The 25,675-nt window shown below is 41.4% G+C and overlaps 1 protein-coding gene across 4 annotated transcripts in view; it reads right to left on the bottom strand.

Moving 5' to 3' along the window:
* The window catches only part of LOC122561287 (kinesin-like protein KIF27), a 146,206-nt gene that overhangs the window by 24,286 nt on the left and 96,245 nt on the right, over positions 1–25,675 (bottom strand). For 2 of the 4 annotated variants that reach the window (XM_043712943.2, XM_087997654.1), the window contains 4 exons: positions 24,305–24,481; positions 20,192–20,407; positions 16,877–17,083; positions 14,999–15,197 (listed from right to left, as the gene is read on the bottom strand). In XM_043712943.2, coding sequence (XP_043568878.2) covers positions 14,999–15,197; positions 16,877–17,083; positions 20,192–20,407; positions 24,305–24,481 — 799 coding nt within the window. Of the gene's footprint in view, positions 1–5,603; positions 5,675–7,594; positions 7,842–14,998; positions 15,198–16,876; positions 17,084–20,191; positions 20,408–24,304; positions 24,482–25,675 lie in introns of those variants that run through there. The other 2 variants (XM_087997660.1, XM_087997662.1) reach the window with 2 other exon arrangements.

Below are 25,675 nucleotides of genomic sequence, written 5' to 3'. Positions count from 1 at the left end.
GTAGATCGTACACACTGCTGCTACTGAGTGTTAGTGGTGGAGGAAGTGGATGCTTGTGGATATGTTGCCATTCAAGTGGGTTGTTTTGTCCTAGATGGTGTCAAGCTTCTTGAATGCTGTTGGAGCTGCACCCATCCAGGGAACTGGCTAGTATTCCTTCACACTCCTTACTTGTGCCTTATAGATGATGGGCAGGCTTTAGGGAGTGAGGAGGTGAGGTACTTGCTGCAATATTCTTAGCCACTGACCTGCTCGTGGCCACTGTATTTATGTAGTGAGTCCTGTTGAGTTTCTGGTCAATGGTAAGCCCCCAGGATGCTGAAAGTGGGGGATTCAGTGATGGTAACACCATTGAATGTCAAGTGATAGTGGTTAGATTGTTTTTTATTGGTAATGATCATAGCCTGGCATTTGTGTTATTTGCCACTTGTCAACCCAAACCTAGATACTGTCCAGATCTTGCTGATTTCATTGACAAGATGTGCTCAGAAGGAAAAGGGTGAAAGAAACTAGAGATAAAATGTGAGATTAGGATAATGGCAAAGATAAACACGATAAGTGATAATAGAATGCAATTTGTTCACAGTTTTTGACAAATAATTTTGATTTCTTTTTGGATACAATTAATGCCAACCATGCTGGGTATTGTAGGTTTACAAATTCCAGACTTGAATGACTTTCACACTTGGCTGTATTATATACTGGGCTGAAAATGTGTTGCTGGAAAAGCGCAGCAGGTCAGGCAGCATCCAAGGAGCAGGAGAATCGACGTTTCGGGCATGAGCCCTTCTTCCAGCAACACATTTTCAGCTCTGATCTCCAGCAGCTGCAGTCCTCACTTTCTCCTCTGTATTATAAACTGGGGCAAGTTCCCTACATTTATTCCTTTGATCATGTTTTAAGTCATCAACCCTAATAACTCTTGTTATGGCCATGTCAAATTTTGTTTCACACCATTCCCAAGAAGTGTCTTGCTGTGTTTGAATACATTCAAAGTGCTACAATCATGATATGTTATTCTTGTTCAAGCCTGAAATAGTTTGTTAGCAATTAAAGAGTCAATAAACAATGTACTTAATAATATTGGGTCTTCGAAGATTCTTGTGGACATAGCTCCTCTGAATATTTAGCAGTACATGTAACCACCAAATCCACAAGATCTCATGTTTTTCCCTATCTCATTAGCTAATTTCAGATGAGTGGGAGGCTAAAATTTGTTTCACTGACTTTGGCTACAATTGAAAATAGCAATATTCTGACTACTAATTGATATCAAAAAATCTCTTTTCGAATATGTTTGTGGGAAAAGTCCCTAGACATGGGCATGTAAATGCAAAATATGGTTTATAGAAAGCCAGGGACCTGTTAGTATTAAAACCTAAGACTCTGAAAGATGAAGGAAGAGGAAGATTAAAAATCAAAATTAAAATATTCAAATAATACCCGAAGAACTCAAGTATTTCTCTCATTTCAGGGTCTGAAATTTCACTGATATGCTGCTCCGTTAGCAGAAGAGGTGAAAGTGTGCCTTGAATCTAGGGGGAGGAATCATTTGACATTTGATGCAAATGAAACACAACAGTACATAACACAAGTTCATCTGCGAGCTGCTCGCTGGAATGGCACATGCCCACACCAACAGTGAAGAAAACGCTTTGGTAGGCCGGATAAATGTAATAAATTCCTTTTTGGCTTGAAGGCTTATTGATGTTTCTTTTTAGCTCCCCAAGAACGTCAACACTTTTACTCTTTTTTTTGAAAGGGCTCTTTTGATTGCCCATCATAAGTTCAACAAAAGCAAGATCTTTGGAATCTTTGGAAGCAAGATGGTATCGGATATGGTTGACTCCTTGCGAGCTCCAGCATGCAGATCTAAATTTCCTATTTCCGACTTCCTGCAATCATTCTACACTCTTAAAATTAATATAATGCTTTTAAAAATTACTAATAACTCTGTTTTATCTAAACTCCTCCGACCGTCAAAGCCAGCTTACTGGATGAAGGCAGCAGACATGACCCACCTGACCACCCTGGAAGAAGGCCAGACCAGCTGGAGGCAGCCTACGCGAGCCCCAGGCTTGGGGCCTGCCAGAAAATGGAGGGACCCGAAAGACCTGCCCCAGGAAGGAGAACCGACACAAAACACTCCCGACCCCATAAGACACCTACCTGGAAAGCAGCCCAAACATCACTATACAAAAATGTGACCTAACCGCAAGCAACGAATTGGCAGCAACTGAAACCAAGAGCTAACTGGACAAATCAGAACACAAGCAGAAACTTACCTTCTCCAGGTAAGACTGAGACTACGCAGTGACTGGCGACTTCAATCAGGCCAATCTAAGGAAGGTATTGCCCAATTACCACTAGAACATTACCTGCCCAACCAGGGGCCTGAACATTTTAGACCCTGCTATACCTCTGTGAAGGATGCCTACCGCTCCATTCCCCCTTTATTTCAGGAACTCTGACGACAATATCGTGCTTCTTCTCCCGGCTTACAGGCAAAAGCTCAAGCAGGAGATCCCCTTGCAGACACACGTCCAGTGGTGGGCAGAGGAGGAAAAGGGTCAGCTCCGGTGCTGTCTGAAATTGGCTGATTGGGCTACATTCAAACAGTCCGCAGGGACCTTGGACGTGTACACGACCACCGTCACAGACTTTATGTGGAGGACTGCATACCGAGGAAGTCAATCCACGTGTTCCCCAACAGGAAACCCTGGATGAATCAGGACATACAGAACCTGCTAAAAACCAGGTGTAAGGCCTTCAGATCTGGTGACCCATTCAAATATAAGGAATTCAAGTATGACCTTCGCAGAGTCATTAAGGCAGCCAAGGACAAATACCGATCCAAACTAGAGACCCTGACAGACATCCGGCAACTATGGCAAGGACTGAATGACATGACAGGTTCGAAAAAGAGACAGTGCAAGATAGCAGATGATGACATATCCCTCCCAGATCGTCTCAACACCTTCTATGCTTACTTTGAGCAGAATTTCTGTCGAGAGGTAACACCTATTCCGACAAGTCCTAATGAACCTTTCCCAACAGTCACTGCATCAGAGGTCAGATCAGTTTTCCTTCGTGTGAATCCAAGGAAAGCAATGGGACCAGATGGAGTACCAGGCCATACACTCACAGCATGCGCAGATCAACTGGCATAGGTTTTCTTGGATATCTTCAACCTCTCCCTGAAGCAAGCCACTGTCCCTGCCTATTTCAAGAAGGTCAACATCATCCATGTGCCTAAGAAGGCTCATGCAGCATGTCTCAATGACTACCGCCTAGTGGCCCTAACTCGGTGGTCATGAAATGCTTTGAAAGGTTGGTCATGGCATTAATCAACTCCAGCTTCCCCACTACTCTTAACCCACTCCAATTTGCCTATCGGACCAACAGATCTGCATCAGATGCCATATCACTTGCCCTTCACTCCTCCCGAGAACATCTTGACACCAAGAACAGCTAGGTAAGAATCCTACAGTTCAGCCTTCAACAGTATTATCCCCTCGAGTCTGATTACTAAACTTAGTGATCTTGGACTAAGCCCCACTCTCTGTAACTAGATCCTCAGTTTCCTGATCCACAGAAAACCATCAGTCAAGATTGGGGACAATATTTCATCCTCACTAACACTTAACACTGGAGCCCCCCAGGGGTGCGTACTCAGCCCCCGACTGTGCTCACTGTATACCCATGACTGCATCGCCAAATACCAGACTGATGTCATTTATAGGTTCGCTGATGACACCACCATCGACGGTTAAATGTCAGATGGCGACGAAACAGACTACGGACGGGAGGTGGAAGACGTGGAAAAATGATGCACCGATAACAACCTAGCTCTCAATGCCAGCAAAACCAAGGAACGCATTATTGACTTTCGGTGGGATGTTACTCATGGCCCCCTACACATTAACAGCACAGAAGTTGAACGAGTGGAGAGTGTCAAGCTCCTGGGAGTAGTCACCCACAACAAGCTTTCTTGGACTCTCATGTGGATGCACTGGTTACAAAGGCCTAACAACGTCTTTTCTTCTTCGGGCAGCTGAGGAAATTTGGCATGACGGAAATACTCTTGCCAACTTTTATAGATGTGCCATCGAGAGCATTCTGCCTGGATATGTCACTACCTGTATGGCAACTGTACCATTCAAGATTGGAGACGGTTACAGAGAATAGTGAACTCGGCCCGGACAATAACAAAGGCCAACCTCTCATCTATAGAATCTATCCACCAGGTCCACTGTCAAGGAAAGGCTGCCAGCATTCTCAAAGATCCATCTACAACCTCTACCATCAGGGAGAAGGTACAGAAGCCTGAACACATGCACCAGCCAGCTTCGCAACAGTTTCTACCCCACTGTTGTTAGAATATTGAATGGACTCACAAACTCTTAACATTCGCCTGTACCTGTGTTTTTGGTTTTGCCGCTGTTTACCTGTTATTTACTATCCCTGCTACTTAACTATGTGATCTGCCTGTATTACTCGCAAGACAAAGCTTTTCACTGTGCCTTGGTACACGTGACAATAAATTCAATTCAATTCAATTCAGAAAGCCCAGTAATTTCTGACAAATTGGTTGTAGGGGACAAAATGAGGTAGGCAGCATCTCAGTTATGCATCTCCCATATCAACTTCAGTTTGCTTATGAAATTCAACCCCATTAAGTTAACTAGTAATTGAATGTTCCACACTCAGTGCTGCCATACTGAGAAGGCACAGAAGAGTTTATCCAACCTCCCAAAACCATGGACAAACTTTTCACTGTGCCTCAGTACATGTGACAATAAATTCAATTCAATTCAATGACCTTCACCACCCAGAAAGATTAGAGCAGCACCTACATGGGAACACTTATCATCTCCATATTCTATGTGAAGTCATACACCAGCTTAACCATATACTTCTGTTCCTTCACTGTCACTTGATAAACATCCTGGAACTCGGTCACTAACAAGATTATAGCAGTACCTTTATCACAAGATCTTTATTAATTCAAGTTTCCTTGAAAAAAAAATCAGTTAAATTGTGAAGCCAATGGATTGTCATTCTGTGTTTTGTTGATAAGAAAAGCTAATACTGATAGGTTACAATTGCAAAGCATATTCTAATCTCTCACATCTGGAGATGGAGAAGCACATGAGAAAGAAAGAGAAGACAGAGAGTCAGAACGTGGAGAAAACACTAAGATGCAGACAAAGACTGAAATTGTTTTTCTCATCATTCTAAAATTATTTTGCAAGAAAATGACTTCTAAATTCAAACAAAACCTCTATTTAGTAAACGGGTAAGAAGGGAAGATTAATGGGGGTTGGGGAGGTTGGGGAACAGAAAAAAGGATGAAGGAGCCGCTGACCTCTCTATACTGAATTCTTTATTTGCGTGAGTATAACAAGTACAAGTGAGAGGTTAAGGATGAAGGATGTGTCAGGGCAGAATGGGGGAGGGGATAGTAGGTTGATGTGTTGAGCACATAGCTCAGTGGAATAAAAAGAACCTGATGGGAGTGAAGAGGTTGGTAGAAAGGGAAAGAGTGGAGAAAACACAAATGATTGTAGAAGGGGAAGGAACGGGAACAGAAGCAAATTTACCTGCACAGCCTCCACCCCAAATGAAACTTGCAGTCACTGGAGGTACCATTCCCTCCTACACCACTTCCCACCTGAAATAAAGAAAAGGACAAGACCACCAAGATTGAAGATGAAGAAGAGAAATAACAGAGTTAAGGATAAAAAAATTAAAAAGAAAATCTAAAGCTGAGACAGTGCAAGTGGCATTTGGATGGGTATATGAATAGGAAGGGTTTGGAGGGATATGGGCTGGTGCTGGCAGGTGGGACTAGATTGGGTTGGGAAATCTGGTCGGCATGGATGGGTTGGACCGGAGGGTCTGTTTCCATGCTGTACATCTCTATGACTCTAAGTGGCATTCATCAAAGATAGTAGAGGCAGGTAAGAGAGAGGCCTTGGCCTGAATCCTATGATTTTTCTTGGCTAAGTCTGAGTTTATTTGGACATTGTTTTGTTGTGAGACCGAGTAGGTTTTGTCATCCTATCTTATCAAACTCAATGCCATAATTACCTACACTGTACCTATGGCATCTTTTATGTCTAATTTTCACTCATCTTACCATGCATCTTTCCCACAACTCGACACTCAGTGAATATTCATCCAAAGACTGACATCTTTGGTTCATCCATTTCAGAAGGATGCTGTGCACCTAGATGAGCACTTACATTCTAAAGTTGCCCTGACCTGTTCAAGGACAGAATCAGAACATGGTGGAGAATGGGAAGATGGTACTGTGTTTCCCCAACAGAGACTGGGAGGCCCTGGAGGATGGGGCAATGCAAAGGAGAAGAGTCTTTTCCCCGAGTACTGGCAAAGGAGTTCATGCCACCAGTCCCTAACCCTCTGGTCCAAGGTCATCAACCAGGTCAATGTCAGCACCAGCATTTGCAGGAATGGCCAGCAATATAGAAAGGTTAGTGACTTACTCCCTTTACCAGACTTCTTTCTGTTTCTTCACACTTATTCTATCTCTGCTATTGCTCTCACCTCTCACCAAGGCTCATGCTCTATCATTCTCACATTGATGACAAAACCTTTCCTCACTCACTCTCGTCTACTCCTAACCTCCCACACAATAAACTTACATACCCTCTGTGCTGTCTCCTCATTAATTCCACACTGGCCCGAAAGTCATGACACAAACTGTAATCTCGTTCAATTCTGTTGCTTTTCTTATTACATTGCCAGACCTCCTTTGACAGGACAGAGAGAGGTGGTACAGGTGGATGGATTCTTGACATTTGACAGGGAGAGAATCCTGGCATTTAGAGGAAAAGAGTGGTGCCACTCCTGACAGGGATGCAGAAACATCCATGTCCTACCAAATGAGTAAATACTAATCTTCATTCAACTTCAGCTTCACATTAATTGTGCTGTCACTCTCAGTCATTGCATATCACTTCTAACCACTGGCCATGCCAACTTCTCTCTCTTGCCTTGCAGGCTCTGCTAGCCTGTCCTCAAGCTCTAAAGAGACACTCTTGGCTCCCCCGGAAGCTCTGTCTTCAACCTCTGAGGATGAGGGGGACGGAGGTCTCAGAAGAAGCATCAGCAAGGCTGACTCCTGCATTTCTCCCCCCAATCCCAGCCCAGATATCAACACCCCAGTGAGAAACATAAACACGTGTGCGTAAACATCTCACCGTGACTGCTCTGCAGCTGGCTGAAGATAAAAGGGCAAGGTGGCTGTCAATCAGAGGGCTGTGGAAAACCAGCCATTGGCTGAGCCGCATGCTGAAGAGGAGCCTGTGGTTTACATATTGAGGGACTCCATCCAAATCCACAGGGAGGAGCGGCAGCAGACAGGCAGAATGGGCTGCAATTGCTCTCATGGTTCAGAAGCTGCAGCAATGCAGCAAATCCTGTGACCATCTGATTGCCTCCCTGAGCAGGTTGGCAGTTGCCATGGAGGCAACCAGGTCCAACACATTCTGGCAATACTGGAAAGAATCACAAACCTGCATTCCATCAAGCACATGCTGGTCCTGAGGACAAAGGCTCGGCGACAGTGGGAGTTTGTTATCCTTGACCCCAATCCAGGTGCCCTGTCCTCACAAGGCTCTTCTGCACTTTCCATGCAAGACACCGCAGAGGTGGCCTGACTCTCCACCTCCACCATGCCTGCCTCCCTCTGACCCTTCGAAGTTCAAGCTGAGAAGGGTCAACTTGACTCTGGCAAGAACCATGGCATCTCTGGGCTGTTCAGACACAAGTGTTCGCTGAGTCTCCTGTTCAAACCAATGGGCTCCAGAATGGAACTGCAGAACAAGGGACAACACTAAGATATAATGAGAGTAAAAGAAAGAGGAAAGCCCATTGAGGGCACTTTGGTGGCATGATGGAAAAAGACTATTACTTTCAGCATAAACGTTCTTGGCGTTAACTCTCATTTGCTTGTAAGTCTCACTGTATGTATGCAAGGTTTGTGAAGGTTTGAAGCTCAGATTGAGGTTTAGGGTGTAGGTTTGCTCGCTGAGCTGTAGGTTTGATATCCAGACGTTTCATTACCTGGCTAGGTAACATCATCAGTGGCGACCTCCAAGTAAAGCGAAGCTGTTGTCTCCTGCTTTCTATTTATATCTTTCTCCTGGATGGGGTTCCTGGGGTTTGTGGTGATGTCATTTCCTGTTCGTTTTCTGAGGGGTTGATTGATGGCATCTAGATCTATGTGTTTGTTTATGGCGTTGTGGTTGGAGTGCCAGGCCTCTAGGAATTCTCTGGCATGTCTTTGCTTAGCCTGTCCTAGGATAGATGTGTTGTCCCAGTCGAAATGGTGGGTTTTTTTCCTCCGTGTGTAGGGCTACGAGGAAGAGAGAGTCATGTCTTTTTGTGGCTAGCTGGTGTTAGTGTATCCTGGCAGCTAACTTTCTTCCTGTTTGTCCTACATAGTGTTTGTGGCAGTCCTTGCATGGAATTTTGTAGATGATGTTGGTTTTGTCCATGGGTTGTACTGGGTCTTTTAAGTTTGTTAGTTTTTGTTTGAGAGTGTTGGTGGGTTTGTGTGCTAGTAGGATTCCGAGGGGTCTTAGTAGTCTGGCTGTCATTTCTGAAACTTCTTTGATGTACGGTAAGGTGGTTAGGGTTTCTGGCTGTGTTTGGTCTGCTTGTCTTGGTTTGTTCTTGAGGAATCTGCGCACTGTATTTTTTGAGTATCCGTTCTTCTTGAATACGTTGTATAGGTGGTTCTCCTCTGTTTTCCGAAGTTCGTCTGTGCTGCAGTATGTGGTGGCTCGTTGGAATAGTGTTCTGATACAGCTTCATTTGTGTGTGTTGGGATGGTTGCTGGTGTAGTTAAGTATTTGGTCAGTGTTTGTCGGTTTTCTGTATACGCAGGTTTGTAGTTCTCCGTTGTCCTTTCTTTCGACTGTGACATCCAGGAATGCGAGTTTGTTGTCAGTTTTTGCCTCCTTGGTGAACTTTATGCCTGTGAGGGTGTTGTTGATGATGTTAAATGTCTCTTCTATCTTGTTTCGTTTTGTGATGACAAAGGTGGCATCTACGTAGCGGACCCAGATTTTTGGTTTGATGGTTGGTAGGGCTGTTTGTTCTAGTCTTTGTATTACTGCTTCTGCTATGAATCCTGATAGCGGAGATCCCATGAGTGTGCCGTTGGTTTGTTTGTAGATGATGTTGTTGAAAGTGAAGTGGGTGGTGAGGCACAGGTCCACTAGCTTCACGATGTTTTCGTTGGTAATGTGATTGATGGTGGTTGGTGTGTGTGTGATGGTCTCTTCTAAAAGTGTGGTAAATGTTTCCTTTGCCAGGTCGATTTTGATGGAGGTGAACAGTGCTGTTACGTCGAATGAGATCATTGGTTCGTCTTCCTCTATTTTGATGTTTTTGATGATTTTAGGAATTCCTGGATGGAGTGGATGGAGTGCTGTGACTCTTCTACTAGGTATTTCAGCCTTGCGTATAGTTCTTTGGCCAGTCTGTAAGTTGGTGTTCCGGGTAGTGAGACTATAGGTCTGAGGGGGGCTCCTGGTTTATGGATTTTTGGTAGTCCGTAGAATCATGTGGTGTTGGTCCCGTCGGGTTTCATTTTCTGGAATTTCATCTTGTTTAATTGTCTGGAATTCTGTAATTTTCTTAGGAGATATGTAATTTTGTTTCCTAGTTGTGTGGTCAGGTCTAGCGCCACCTGTTGGTAGGTGTTGGTGTCTGCGAGTAGTGCATTGGCTTTCTTTATGTAGTCCCTTCTGTTCAGGATGATTGTGAGCCGACCTTTGTCTGCAGGTAATATAACGATGTTTTTGTCTTTTTTGAGGTTTTCTAGGGCTTTCTTTCCTTGTGTATTCAGTTTGTTTCCTTCCCTCTTTCAGGTCAGAGTAGGTGCAACTGTCTGTCTGATCGTTTGTTGTGTTCCTTCCGTGAGATTGTTGTCTTTCAATGTGGTTTCTAACCTCTCTCCCTCGTAACCCTACACACGGAGGAAAAAAACCCATCATTTCGACTGGGACAACACATCTATCCTGGGACAGGCTAAGCAAAGACATGCCAGAGAATTCCTAGAGGCCTGGCATTCCAACCACAATGCCATAAACAAACATATAGATCTAGATGCCATCTATCAACCCCTCAGAAAACGAACAGGAAATGACCACCACAAACCCCAGGAACCCCATATCCAGGAGAAAGATATAAATAGAAAGCAGGAGACAACAGCTTCGCTTCACTTGGAGGTCGCCACTGATGATGTTACCTAGCCAGGTAATGAAACGTCTGGATATCAAACCTACAGCTCAGCGAGCAAACCTACACCCTCACTGTGTATATGCCAAATGCAATTTCACAACATTTGACAGGATTTCATTGTGACAGATGGGTCTCCATGCTCTGCACGGAGAGTCAACTGCACCATCCAGAAGCAGGGGAGGAAGTGTACACATGGTATTGGGTCATGAAGACACATTTATCCCTCCTCATTTAACAACCCTAATGTTCAGCTTGCTCTGTGCACAAAGGTGCAGATGACAAACAGTTGTCCAGCAATGTCTGTGCTGGCTAGGTTCAATATACAGAGAGGAACCATGCTAGACGATGTGCAAGGAGTAAGCAGCATGTGTGCCACACATTGCATGGGCCTGGTGACTTATGCTCTTTCCCTTTAAAAGCCCTGAGACCTTTGTTTACAGCAGCCACTCTGTCACAGGCTGAGTCACTTAAGTCACCCACTCTGATCACAGCTATTTTTGACTCCATTGTGCACTTTTGTTTTCCAGCATGATGAAAGGTGACAGTGCACACTCCCCTGGTAGTTAGTAGCTCATCCTGTTAAACCCATCGACTTAAAACTTCCCCAAGCCTATACCAGTGCGTACAGTTGCTCATTTTTCCCACCATACCTGACAAACAAAGTGATTGTGCCAGGTGTGGTCATTCACTGACCCTCTATGTTGAAGTTGGGATGGTCCTGATCATGGATAACGCTCTTCATTCCATGCTTTATCATATACCATTCTTGCAATCCTGCTGTCCACCCCTTCACTACATTTCTGTGCCCCTGCCCAGACCCTGCATCACCAGAAATGAAGGCTAACTGACCAAGTTAGTCCCACTGCAATGGCTGCAATTGCATCCCTACCTACTACCTTCCCTCTCAATTTCTGTGGACAGACCTGACTGTGGTCCTGACTATGAAAGGGCTTTTGACATGACTGAACAGGACCTGGGCAAGACATGTCCAACTGCTGATAGTTGCATTTTTATTGCCCTGACCACATTAGCTCTATGCCCCCAGACCTACTGCTAACAACTGACTCGCTCCTTGGACTGAAGAGACACAGACTTCCTAACTGAACACACTAACCACACACGTCACTGTGGCCAATTCTCTCAACTGGTATCAGATTGATTGATTCATTCATTGCCATGTGTACTACCGTACAGTGAAAAGCTTTGTTTATGAACAGTATAGGCAGATCATAGTAAGCAAGGATGTACAGATCAGAGGTTGTAAAAAAAAAGTAGACAGGGCTTAAAGGTTACACTGCACAGGACGAGTGCTAGGTGAGATCAACGTTAGCAAGATCAGCATTATTTGAGGCTAGAGAGTCCATTCATCAATCTAATAACGGCCAGGAAAAATTTGTTCCTGAAACTTATGGTGCATGTGTTTAGGCTTCTGTATCTTCTAAGCGAAAGTGAGGACTGCAGATGCTGGAGATTAGAATCAAGATTAGAGTGGTGCTGGAAAAGCACAGCAGGTCAGGCAGCAACTGAGGAGCAGGAAAATCGATGTTTCAAGCAGGAGCCCTTCATCAGGAGTGGTGATGATGAAGGGCTCCTGCCCAAAACATCAATTTTCTTGCTCCTCTGATGCCAACTGACCTTCTGCATTTTTCCAGCAGCACTCTAATCTTCTGTATCTTCTGCCTGATGGAAGAGGTTGTCAGAGATAATTACTGGGGTGCGATGGGTCTTTGGCAGCCTTTCCGCAGGAGCAAGCCATGTAGATGGAGTCCATGGATGGAAGATTGGCTTCCATGATGGTCTACGCTGCATACACTATCTTCTGAAGTTTCTTATCGGGATACAGCAGTTGCCACACCAGGCTGACCCTGAATGACAGGTGCCTCCAGAGTCTTCAATGATTTCTACTTACCTATAACTTTCAGACATGACTGCCTGCTTGTTCTACATGTGGTCTATTTGCCATGCAAGATGCTGGTGGATGGAGCAGGTATGAGATTGACATAGACATAGTTACCGACAAGAAGATGTCTGCCTCTGACTGAGATTTGCAAGTCAATTCTGTGATAGACCAGTGAGCCTGACATTGGTGGTGGGCAAGTTGTTGGAGGGAATCCTGAGGGACAGGATGTACATGTATTAGGAAATGCAAGGACTGATTAGGGATAATCAGCATAGCTTTGTGCGTGGGAAATCATGTCTCACAAACTTGATTGAGCTTTTGGAAGTAGTAACAAAAAGGATTGATGAGTGCAGAGCAAGAGACATGATCTATATGGACTTTAGTAAGGCTTTTGACAAGGTTCACCATGGGAGACAGGTTAGCAAGGTTAGATCTCATGGAATACGGGGAGAACTAGCCATTTGGATACAGAACTGGCTCCAAGGTAGAAGACAGAGGGTGGTGGAGGAGGGTTGTTTTCAGACTGGAGGCCTGTGACCTCCAGTGGAGTGCCACAAGGATTGGTGCTGGGTCCACTACTTTTCGTCATTTATATAAATGATTTGGATGTAAGCATTCGAGGTATAGTTAGTAAGTTTGCAGATGACACCAAAATTGGAGGTGTAGTGGACAGCGAAAAAGATGATCTCAGATTACAACGTGATCTTGATCAGATGGGGCAATGGACTAAGGAGTGGCAGTTTAATTTAGATAAATGTGAGCTTCTGCATTTTGGGAAAGCAAATCTTAGCAGGACTTATATACTTAATGGTAAGGTCCTGGGAAGTGTTGCTGAACAAAGAGACATCAGAGTGCAGGTTCATAGCTCCTTGAAAGTAAAGTCACAGGTAGATAAGATAGTGAAGAAGCTGTTTGCTGTGCTTTCCTTTATTGGTCAAAGTATTGAGTACAGGAGTTGGGAGGTCATGTTGCAACTGTACAGGACATTGGTTAGGCCACTTTTGAGATATTGCTTGCAATTCTGATCTGCTTTTTATTGAAAGGACATTGAAAGGGTTCAGAAAAGATTGACAAGGATGTTGCCAGGGGGTTGGAGGATTTGAGTTATAGGGAGAGGTTGAATAGACTGGAGCTGTTTTCCCTGGAGCGTTGGAGGCTGAGGAGTGACCTTACACAGGTTTATAAAATCATAAGGGGCATAGATAGGACATAGAGACCAAGTCTATTCCCTGGGGTGGGGGTGTCCACAACTAGAGGGCATAGGTTTAGGGTGAGAGGGGAAAGATATAAAAGAGACCTAAAGGGCAACGTTTTCATGCAGTGGGTGGTACATGTATGGAATGAGCTGCCAGAGGAAGTGGTAGAGGCTAGTAAGATTGCAACATTTAAAAGGTATCTGGATGGATATATGAACAGGAAGGGTTTGGAGGGATATGGGCCGGGTGCTGGCAGGTCGGACTAGTTTGGATTGGGATATCTGTTCGGCATGAACCGAAGGGTCTGTTTCCATACTGTACATTTGTATCAATGTATGACTTTGTTAACTGGCATGGCGATGGAAGGCGGGAATGTTATGAGAATGCAGTTAAGTGCTAAATGAGGCAATACTAAGACAGCAACCGTGCATTCCTTAAATGCAGCCAGGTACAGTCTGTGATGCCTGTCCCTTCCTTTCAATACAAGAATCCTTTAAATACAAGTTGCTGGTGCAATACAAATCTGTGCTTCTAGAACACACTTCAGTGAACAGTAGAAGTGCAGGATGGTCATGGTAGGTTGGAAAACTCCAGATGTCAACATCCATGGAGGAGTGTGTGCACCTGGTGCCTGTTGACTGTGTCCTGAGATGGTGTTACACAGTTTTCAGCATGGAAATTGTTCAGAACAGACGGTCAGCTGAATCTGCCAAGTACCCACTTTGTTCTCCTTATCACGTTTGCCTAAGATCCCGTTTGTTCTATGACTTTGGTAAGATGAAAATTTGAATATTAATAAAGTGAGTTGTAGCATAACAAGGCACTTATCAAGTGTTAATACCTGCCAATTGGCAACTTCCCACTGTCTAGTGATAATCTCGCCACAATACATGTGAAAAACATAAAAGGCAGAACAAGATGATTTCAGAACCAAAATGGGCCTCACTATGGTTGTTGCATGAATCTTCCATAAATTGCACCATAGCCTACATTGCTCTGACCCTTATAAAGTTATGCCCATCATTTTTTAAATTGGGCTGGACATAATTGAAACAACAGTGATAATGAGTCTGAAGTTTGGGCTATTTAAGGAGCCTAGGATGTGGCATTCTAGCAGTTAATTAGCTGCTGTCACAGCTTGTAAAGGATGCCATTTGGACGAGGTGGCAGCTCTTCAGTGCAAGCAGTGTCAATAAACGCAAAGTAATGTACAGTTGGTGTTATGTGTGTATTGCGTGTCTGTCTGTAGGATAGCCCACTCACCATTTGTAGTCGGAAAAGGCTCTTAGTTGGCCCCGAACTGTCAAAATTAGGCTCTGGTATGGAGGGTCATCCTCCATCTTCTTCAGTGCTGGGAGAATTCTATGGTGACAAGAAGGTGACAGTCCCACAACCTGCTGCCCTTCTCCAAACTTTTCAGCATCTCCATGCCTCCCAGGCTTCTCCTGCAAGCCCCATAAAATTCAGCCATGTTTGTATAATACCCCAGGGAATTGACTATATTGAATATAAACATGCCTGGAAATGTGTCAACTCACAGCATAATTGTGTGCTGCCTGCTTACATCACTGTAACTTATATTGTGAGCATAATGACAATATTTGAACTGCAAAGACCCAAATACCTTTAAAGTACTGTAAGACCAACTGCATCTTCTGTTCATGCTCCTTCTGTTGCATAGTTAGTCGTCTGTCTATCTCCATTGATAAACGTTCCACTGCAGATTCTAATTCATGGACTACATTCTCTTGTTCAGTTACCTTCACAGACATTTCTGCACATTGCACCTGCAAACTGCGTTCAGTCTCACGTAGGCTAACGACCTACCAAAGTTAAAATATTTAAAAAATTAGCATGTACATTTTAAAAACTTACAGTGAATACTGGCCAAGGAACTATGTCACCAAAGAACAAATACAACCCGCCTAAAATCTCAAAACTTCAAATATGTTAAATGGACAATTCCTAATTGCCAGAGGAATAATAGAAGTTTTGTACTTGCTATCATTACTTTCTAACTTCTTTTGTGGCCAAAGCATTTTGCTGTTTTGTCTTCTTGCACTACAATGAAAAAGTAAAGTTACATTATGGTCTCAGATCCATATTTTAGCCATCTCTTCAGGCACTCCCACATTTAATAATTATTTTAACATGTACAGCAGGATGTTCGCTTTGTACTTCTGAACCCCTCTGTCAAATTGAAATTTGCATCAGACATCCACGCTGTAGTCATTCATCATGATTTTACCCAGTAGGGCAATTAATGGCTAAAGGATGGGTTCACCATCCAACTAAGGAATGGCAGGCAAGCTCTTGACACTTGAGGCCATTCAGAGGCTTGTGCAGAGCGGCAGACTGTAATAAGAGAGAGGGTACTTCAAAAATGGAGGCGCACTCTGCAGCTTTTTAAAATTTATAATTGGTTTTGCAGCAGAAGACTACTGTGAGGGGTGGATAGGACAGCCTCTACAGGGCAGTCTGTGGTTGCTACAGCACTCAGCAATGCACAGTGTGGGCCTCAAAACCTGCCTGGAATGTTGGCCTAAACAAAAACAAAAAACTGTGGATGCTGAAAATCTGAAACAAAAACAGAAATAGCTGGAGGAACTCAGCAGGTCTGCCAACATCTGTGGAGACAAAGCAGTCAATGTCTCAGCTTCAGTAACCCTGCTTCAGTTCTGTGCACGGGACCTGAAATGTTGACTCTGCTTTGTCTCCACAGATACTGCCAGATCTGCTGAGTTTCTTCAGCTATTTTATGTTTTCACTGGAGCATTGGCCTGTTAGCCTCATGCTGGGAGCTGGCTGCAGGCTACTCAATTAGCCTACCGGCTTATGGGAAGCTGGAGGCACAGTTACTTTTAGTTGCTATCTATCTCTGGTTCAGGCAGTAGCTAAAATCCAAAACCACAGTAGTTATTATGAAATAGAGAAATAGAAAGTCATATACACCAGAATCTCAAACAGCAACAAAATGACTTTGCTTTCCCTTGGGAGAGGAATTTGGCTTGTTCACCTGGAGAACTCCCTACTCCTCTGTGAATACTGCCAAACGAGGCTTAACATCCATCTGAAATATGTAAATAGTAGATGGGACCTCAGTTTAATAACCCATCTGCAAGACAACAAGTTGCACTTGCATAGTAAATCACCATCTCCCTGCTGCTTATGAGTGCAGGATATATTTTGTCTTAATTGCTAGCAACTCAGTACTGTGCAATGTACTATAGGTATAATATAACCACTACTAGTTCAAAAGCTACCAAAATTTAATAAACCACATTTTTAGTTTGAAAAGATATGTCTTGTTAAAATGAAAGAATACATGTCAAGATTACACAATACTGGATTAGATGAATTCCGGTTTTTCATAAACCTACTTTAATTCACATTTTCATTAAAGTATGCAAATTATTACCAATTAAATGCTGTTTTCAATTTAACAAATCACATTACATACATAAAAAATTATAGAACTGATGTAAGGAACGTATGGCTTTACCTTATTAAAGTATCTGCATAGAAGGACTCTTGTCTCAGCAGCCGATAAAGCACCCAGTCTAAACATTACGTTTGCCTCATTTTGGGTAAGGCTACCATCTGAGGCCCTCAATGAATCTTGACGACAATTAATTGTTTCATTTTTGTATTCTATGGCAGCATCCAGAGCTTCAATGCCTTCCTCCAATTGGAAGAGTATTCGCTCTTCCTGAGAAATAAGACAGATGTGATTACTTGTTGAATGTGTCTCAATCCTGCTGGATTACCTTGGTTACTATACCTGAAAGATGAGTGAGAACATTTTTGATAGTAACTTTCAAAAGGAACTGGATATGTACGTTAAAGAAACTGAAGTGTAATAAGCAAAGGAAGAGCAAGAGGTTTAACTAGATGGTTCTTTCAAGGAGCAGACACAGGTATGATTATCAAAATATATGATTTGGCAATAATTCTACCTTCTCTTTAGTTCATCAATTCAATCCTTTATGCACTAAAATGTAATTTAGTTTTCATTTTTACTTTAAATTCATATGCAAGTTTTACAAATGCATGCCATTTAAGGTTCTGTATAGGAAACATTTTCAACGTCTAATTTAATTTATTGAGAACTCTTACAATTTTGTGTCATTTAAAATTCTTGACATTGAAGATGATGCAAAGCCAGGTTACTCAACTACAATATTTTTTGCATCTTGCACTGACTGTAACAACAAAATAACTCTGAATACCATGAAATTACAGGGCTCTACTTTGTGGATAGTTCATTTTAATGTTAGAGCGAGCATGTGGGGACATTCCTTCTCATAATACCAAATGCCTCTCATATTAATCTTAGAAACTTCCAACAAAGTTCAATAGACATTCTGGATACTTCAAAAATATAGTTTAATTCTGACCTAAATTCACATTATAAACATGCTCACAATGTTTATAATAATGCATTTGAATTATTTAGATGATAATTGTGAACTTGATCTATTTCTTCTCATAATATATTATATAGAAAAAGTGCAACAAATAGTTTTTAAAATGGTCATATCAGTTCCAGAAACATAGAAAATGATGAGTGGGCTGTATGTTTAAGATTCTTTTTATGAATGCTGGGATTACAGTCTTGATGTGGGTTTTTTTGATGTAGAGTTTTCGTTTTGCTTTCATTTTGGCAATGGCTACCAATAAAGTAACAGTTCTGTTACTGATTGATGTTCAAAAAGAGGGTTAAAACTTTTTTCACATCAATCCTATTCAAAATAATCTACAGTTGATTAGCAGAATAATCTATGTTCGGTGAAAAGAATGCATATGTGCCATGCAAGTGGTAATCAAATTGGAATGTCACCAATATGACTTTGTCAAGAAATGTCTTCATATGATCAGGTTGAGGTTTCTGGCCATTTTTGCTGTCTCCAGTAATTTTCTTCTCAGTATAAAGACTATGAAATACCATGTATCTATAATAACGGTTTTGCAGCTGTACATATTCCCTGGCAAGCTTTCCATTCTAGATGCCAGTCCATTGATAACAAACAATGCATTTGTTAAATTGCTGTGCAATAAGTGTAAGCAATGTACAATTATATTTCTATTATTCATGCCAACATAGGAAGTTATAATGACAATAGAAAAATAGGGACAGAAAGAGGATTTTAAAATGAGAGCTAAATTATGCTGATTCCTCCTGGTCCAATTATTCCTGTACTCTAAAACTGCTTCATTTTAAAGATATACTTGAAAGAAAGAAATAGACAGAGCTGAATTTTACCATAGATTAGCTAAGTGTCAATTTTGCAGAGTTTCATGGAAAGTTTTTCTTCATTTGGTCTCGTGAGTTATCTTATGCAATTTTTGGCTACTCACTTTGTTAAGTATGAATCACACTTCATGTGCCACTTTTACACTATCTTGTGTTCAGCAGTGGCAAAATGCTTACCAGGGCCAGGGCCTTCTTGCTGCAAGAAGTTTAATGACCTTCTGTGCTCTACATAGGTAAGTGTCACCAACTCTCCTCTGCGACTGCACACTCACTTTAACAAACCATTGCACCAACTTCCCACGAAGATTAATGGCCTTTCACTTTCAATACTGAATGCAGCATCTTCCTTCAATGACTCCTTCAATGACTCTAACCCTTCCCCGAACTCCCAACCCTTCCTGCCTTCTGCACTTTCCACTCACTCACTTGAGACAACTCACCATCTTTTCTGACTGATATTAGACCAGCGCCTTGAATTGCCATAGTTCCTTTTGACAGTTCATTACTGCTAAACACGAAAAGTTGCTTAGCTATCTGTGCCACAAGGTACGACAAAGATGTTTGAATATCCAAGCACCTGAAACATGAGTGAGTACTACAAAAGAAAGATAAGAACCCAGAGATGCACTTCATTCTGAAACAGGGAATGGGTGCTTGTCCCTGTGCTCAGGTTGGTACTTTGCCAATATTAAACTCCAAACATGGGGGAGACAGTTCACAGCATTCCTTCTAATTATCTTTCTGGTTGGGTGACAGTGATTTCTGGAACCAGACATGCTGATGCCAACTGCCATGCATAGGAACTTTGGAGTGTCTACACATGCATACATTCACACAGCTCAGAGGGAACACTGATAGATGATTGTTGCTCACGTAGTGTGTCCTGAGCAACGTTCTTTCTAAGCTGCGCAGCTGTTTGTGAGCTTAGCTGCTTCAACACTTTGCGTATGGTGTTTTGATTTATAGTTCTGGAAGTTGCAGTATACAGACTTGGAGGTTGACACAGAAGAATAAAATTAGAGAGAACACTGATCCGGAGATGTTGAGGAATGCTAGCCAAGATGGAAACTCTTATATAGGAAGACACCTGTGAATTGCAGTTGTCAGTTTCCTGCTCCAATGTTCATGTTGGGAATTGTTGCTGAAGAGTTTCTTTTCACTGAAAATAGCAAACTGCATATAAATGAGATAAAATAAAGTAATAATGCAATACGAATGCTGCAAATAGGCCTCTTTCAGAGCTCACTATTGAAATTCTTGTCCCACCAATAAAACATTGGGTGAAAAATCAGACTTATTTTCCTTGATGTTGAAAATCATATTTTTCTATACTCACCATATTTTACCACCTGACTTACTATTGCCCCCATTATACAAGGCTGGGAATATTATACCTACAGTGTGTTTCAAGATTGTAGAATATTAAGGAATTAAGAGAAATTCTTTATGATGTTACAATGTCTGGATCAATTGAAATTTCTAGTGACTTTTACATACACCCTCATTACTTCAGAACTAAGTAATGAACAAGTTTTTAAACAAAAAGAAAAGATATGATTATACCTCAGGTGACAGAACATTTCCAAGCTCTAATTTCTCATCCAGACAGTGTCTTCTTTTCAGCAGTTGAGCTCTTTCCCATTGAAGTACTTGCATCTCTTCTGAAATGGTTTTTCTTTCCTCTGCAGTACTATTCTGAAGTTGAGTGCTTTTGTCTGATAATTCCCTTTCTATTGTGTTTAAGCGAATGGATAAATTTAAAATATCTTTGTTCAAAGCCTGAAAAATAAATAATCAATATTGTTATAATCCTAGTTGATGTTATTACTGGACAAAGCAGATCGCAGCCGGAAATTTGACTCTGCAGATCTTTTCTTAAAGAGGTAGTCTTACACAACCATGCAATGCAATAGAAGTTTGTTATGCAAAATAAAAGAAAGTAAATCAGAATAAGCCAAGTTATTTATAGATAACACAATTTGAATGATTTTGAAATACATAGTTAAAAATCCCATTTAGCTCAATACTATTACATCATGTTACATACTGTGATAAGGAGGGAACATCTGCTCCTCGATCATGTCTAAAATTTCATTCAATTGTTTCTTTTAAGCCCTGGTCTTGAGAGTTTGGTAGCCTCAACCTTGAGTATTCACAAAATTGAATTTAGACAGTCTCAACTTTGAATAACCGCTAAGGGTCTGAACCAAACACTTCTGGTCTGGAACTTTCCAACTAAAACCCTTACACTGATATAACCTATTTCTAACTTTTTCTGAAGTATTTCCTTTCTTCATTATTAATGATTAAACCCTCTCATACACACTGACCAAAACCCACACAATACTACTTCAAAATCTAAACTCTAAAATAAATTTTATTAAAATAGATTAAGCCATACAGCTTATACCACAATATTGATTTGTAGAGTTGGGGTCAGGTGTTACTAAAACCCTAATTCATTTTAACCCTAAGTATTTCAATGTAAGTGCTTCAAAATTAAAAATGAAAATTATCCAGAACTGATTATTTAATGAATAATTCAATAGTTGTATCAGAACTAGTACTGTTTCCAGTCAAGAAACATTCATATTGAAAGATTTTAGCCCAGGTTTTTCAATTAATGATGATGCAAAATGCTCATTGCTAAACTCAATGAAAGCTGTGCTAACTCAGCATGTGAAAGTTAATGTTACCTTTCTTGATGTGCAATAGCTTGTAGGGTAATTTAGTAAGGACTTCAAGTGTTGGTTGTGCTTCAGTGATGTCATTAAGCTGTCCATCAGCAAATCACATTAAAGAAGTCTCACAATCAATCAAGAAATAATAAACACTAAGATTTAAACAACTTAAGAATTTAACAGAGAACAAAATAAAGATGAAATATTCATGAGGCTGAGAAGCTGAAATATGAAAAAAACTTGTGTATTTTGAAAGATTATTTACAAGTTTTTAAAAAATATTGTAATTAATCATAAGAAACATTTAGCAATATTCCTAAAGTAAACTATTCCAATGTGACAATGGTTGTTCAGCAGTTACTACCTTAAATTTCCATTAAACATACAATTACATCATACTGAACAAGGCTTAACAATGATATGAAAGCAGAAAGGAGTCATCTCCAGATCATTAATTTTTCAATTGTTGGCTATGGAGAGTATTTTTTTCTTCATTAGTGGGACATGGGCATTGCCAAATCATAGTTGCCACTGAGAAGGTAATGGTGAGCTGCCTTCTTGAACTGGTACAGTCTGCATGCTGCAAGTTGACCCACGTGCCCTTTGGGGGGAATGCTGGCATTTTGACCCAGCAACAATGAAGAAATGGCAATATAATTCCAGGTCAGAATGGTGAGTGGCTTGCAGGTAGTGGTGCTCCCACATATCTGCTGCCCTTGTCCTTCTAAATGGAAGTGGTTGTGGGTTTGGAAAATGCTGTCTAAGGATCTTGGCCAATTTCTGTACTGCATCTTATAGTTAGTACACACTGCTGCTAATGAGCACTGGTGGTAGAGGGAGTGGATGCTTGTGGATGTGATGCTAATCAAGTGGGCTGCTTTGTCCTGGATGGTATCAAGCTTCTTTGAATGTTTTTGAAGCTGCACTCATCCAGCCACATGGGGAGTTTCCATCACTCTTTACATGCCTCGCAGATGGTGGACAGGCTTGGATATTATCCAGATCTTCTTACATTTAAATGCAGATTAAACATTGCTCAATCATCGGTGAACATCCCCACTTTCTGGCCTTATGATGAAGAAAGGAAGGACACTGATGAATCAGCTGAGGATGTTTGGGCCTTGGGCACTATCATAAGGAACCCTTGCAGAGTTGTTCTGGAACTGAGATTACTAACCCCCAACAATCACAACCATTTTCCTATGACTGATAGGTATGACTCCAATGTGCATGGAGTTTGTCCTCTGATACCCATTGATTCCAGTTTTGCTAGGGCTCCTTGATCCACACACAAATGTGGCCATGATGTCAAAAGCTGGCACTCTCATCTTGCCTCTGGAATTCAGCTCTTTTGCCCATGTTTGAACTAAGGGTGTTATGAGGTCAGAAGCTGAATGGCCCTGGTGGAACCTGAACTGACACTTGATAGCACTGTTGATGACACCTTCCAACACTTTACTGATGCTCAAGAGTAGACTAATGTTGCGGTAATTGGCCAAGTTGGATATGTTGCGTTTTTTTGTGTATACAATATATTTGGGCAATTTTTCACATTGTTGGGTAGATGCCAGTGTTGTAACTATACTGCAACAGCCTGGCTAATGGAAAGGCAGGTTTTGGAGCACAAGTCTTCAGTACTATTATCAGAATGTTGTCTGGAGCCCATATCCTTTGTATCCAGTGCCTCCAAGTGTTTCTTGTCATCATGTGGAAGGAATTGAATTGGCAGAAGACTGGTAACTGAGATACTGGGGACCACTGGATGAGGCCAAGTTGGATCATTCACTCAGCACTTTTGGCTGAAGATTGCTGCAAATGTTTCAATCTTATCTTTTGCATTGATAAGCTGGGCTCTGCCATCACTGAAAGTGGCGATATTTGAAGGACGTCCTTCTCCAGTGAGTGGTTTAATTGTCCACCACCATTCACAACTGGATGTGGCAGGACCACAAAGCTTAGATCTGATCTGTTGGTTGCGGGATAGCTTAGCTCTGTTTATCATTTGCTGTTTATGCTGTTGATATCTTTACCAGATTGATACCTCATTCTTAGGTATGCCTATTCTGGATCCTGGCATGCCCTCTAGCACTCTCACTGAACCAGGGTTGGACCTCCAGGTTTCATAGTAATGGTTGAGTGGTGGATATGCCAGACCATGAGGTTGCAGATTGTGTTGGAGTACATTCTGCTGCTGTTGATGGCCCATAGCACCTCATAGATGTGCAATCTTGAGTTGCTAGATTTGTCTGAAGTCTGTCCCATTTCGCATGGTGATAGTGCTATATGACACAATGGAGGGTATTCTCAATGTGAAGGTGGTCATTCTCACAGCTCGTCACTAAGTAGTAAATGATAGACTGCATCTTAAGAATTTTTACTCTATACTATAGGACAACATCCTGAAATTGTGATCTAATTCAGAGGTTTAATGATGGTGAATGCTGATAGTTTGCTGTCAAACACACAGCAAGTTGTAGGCCAGTATTTCAAGCTACTAAATGAAGTAAGATAGCTTTTGGCTCCTTTCCAAAATTTTAGATATCTATTTCCTGATTAAGTGTAGTTAGATAATCCATTTCCAAGCCTTTCTGGCGATACAAGAAAGCAAATTGATAGGCCTTACCTACCAACATCCAAGCCTTTGCTTAAGATCACTTCAACAGCATTTCTGAGGTGATTGTGTGCAACTGCAAGGTAACACAGTAATTTGGAACACAAATTTGCTGCCATGTATTATTGGTTTAGTATTAGTCAAATCAAATGTCTACATAGCTGTGCCTCTGATTTCAGTTAAATTCTGAGGGCTGACAAGTGTAAGCTAACTGGGAAATGTGCACTTGAATATTTTGAATGTTATGAGAGAAGTGTGGTTTTCTGTGGAATAGGCACATCAGGTTAGTCTTCTGCCTGGGAAATCTTGCATGATTTTCCCATCAGCACAGTAGAATGTTGAGATCTTGTAATTCTACAGACAAGTTGAGAAGTGCGTTCTTACCTGACTGGAGCGTAACCGTTTCATTTCCAATTGGTTTTTCTCCTGTAATAGTGCTTCTTTTTTGTCTACAATAACTTCCCTTTTTCTCAAGTCCTCTTCCAACTCAGCTAGAGCTTGTCTTTGTTGCAGAACTTTCTCCACCTCCTCATCCAACCATTTGCGTTGTTCATCAATCCTCTAAAAGTAGATTCAGATGTACACAGGTAACATCAAACACCCAAGTAAAATGGGAAACAACAGTGATAAAAATGTAGTCATCTATCTTAATTTATCTGTTCATCAGACATAGGCATTGCTGGCAAGACCAACATTTGATGCCCATTCCTATTTGTCCTCGAGAAAGTGATGAGTTGCCTTCTTAAACAACTGCATTCCATGTGACACTAACATATTGTGGTGGTATACATTTTATATAGCAAAAGATATGTTGACTTTGAGAGAGATGTGTATCATATTATCTAATAGAGAAATAAGAACAAAAAGTAGTGGAAAGGCACTTCATATCAATATCTTAAAAGAAAAGCTTGGTTTCTGAGGGAGAAGCTATGATAATTCATTTCATATCTCACGTCACAGAAAATGTAATACATAACTTAAAAGAAGCAAGTTTAATATTAGAATAAATAAATTGATCTTCACCTGGTGAAAGATACATTTGGTAGATTTGCTGCCTTATAGGTTAGGAGCAGAACAGCCTGACTGATTTAGTATGGCAGAAAAAAGCCATCTGGTAGTCTTATAAGTGGCTTTTTGTTTAAACAAGATGTAGTGCGTTGCATGATATAAATCAAGTACAAGTTGCATTGGTATGACAGACAATGTTATCAAGACTATGAGGAACAGCTAGATGTTAGGTGCACCTCCTTTGAGATCCAGAGTTCTTCACTCATCAAATTCCATATCATGTTGGTGCTTGGCACACTCTTCTGCATTAACCCTTTCAGAAATCAGCATCTTAGACATCATCTCCCTTCAAAGCTTTTTTTCCCCAATTATTAATACTTAATATTGTTGAAACGGAGACAAGAAAAATAGACTGATAATCAAACCTCATTATTCCATCAATTGCAATATCAGACAAATGTTTCATTTAATCAATCATCAAGATAACCAACTACTTTCCGTTTGTATTCCAGTCCAGAGTAAAAGTGACTTTCACCAGGCATCTTTTAATGAACTCAAAATAATAATTATAACACAAAAGAACCTTATTCTTAAAACAATGTTGCATCCTAGTTAACATTCAAGGTATCAACCTTCTTGAACAACTGCATTCCATGTGACACTAACATATTTTGGTGGTATATATTTTATACAGCAGAAGATATGTTGACTTTGAGAGAGATGTGTATCATATTATCTAATAGAGAA

Source organism: Chiloscyllium plagiosum, unplaced genomic scaffold, assembly GCF_037043375.1.
Source record: "Chiloscyllium plagiosum isolate Xiang-an unplaced genomic scaffold, Cpla_swu_hap1 HiC_scaffold_2, whole genome shotgun sequence".
Lineage (NCBI taxonomy): Eukaryota > Metazoa > Chordata > Chondrichthyes > Orectolobiformes > Hemiscylliidae > Chiloscyllium > Chiloscyllium plagiosum.
The sequence above is the reverse complement of the archived record's forward strand: the minus strand, read 5'-3'. Positions and strand labels throughout refer to the sequence as shown.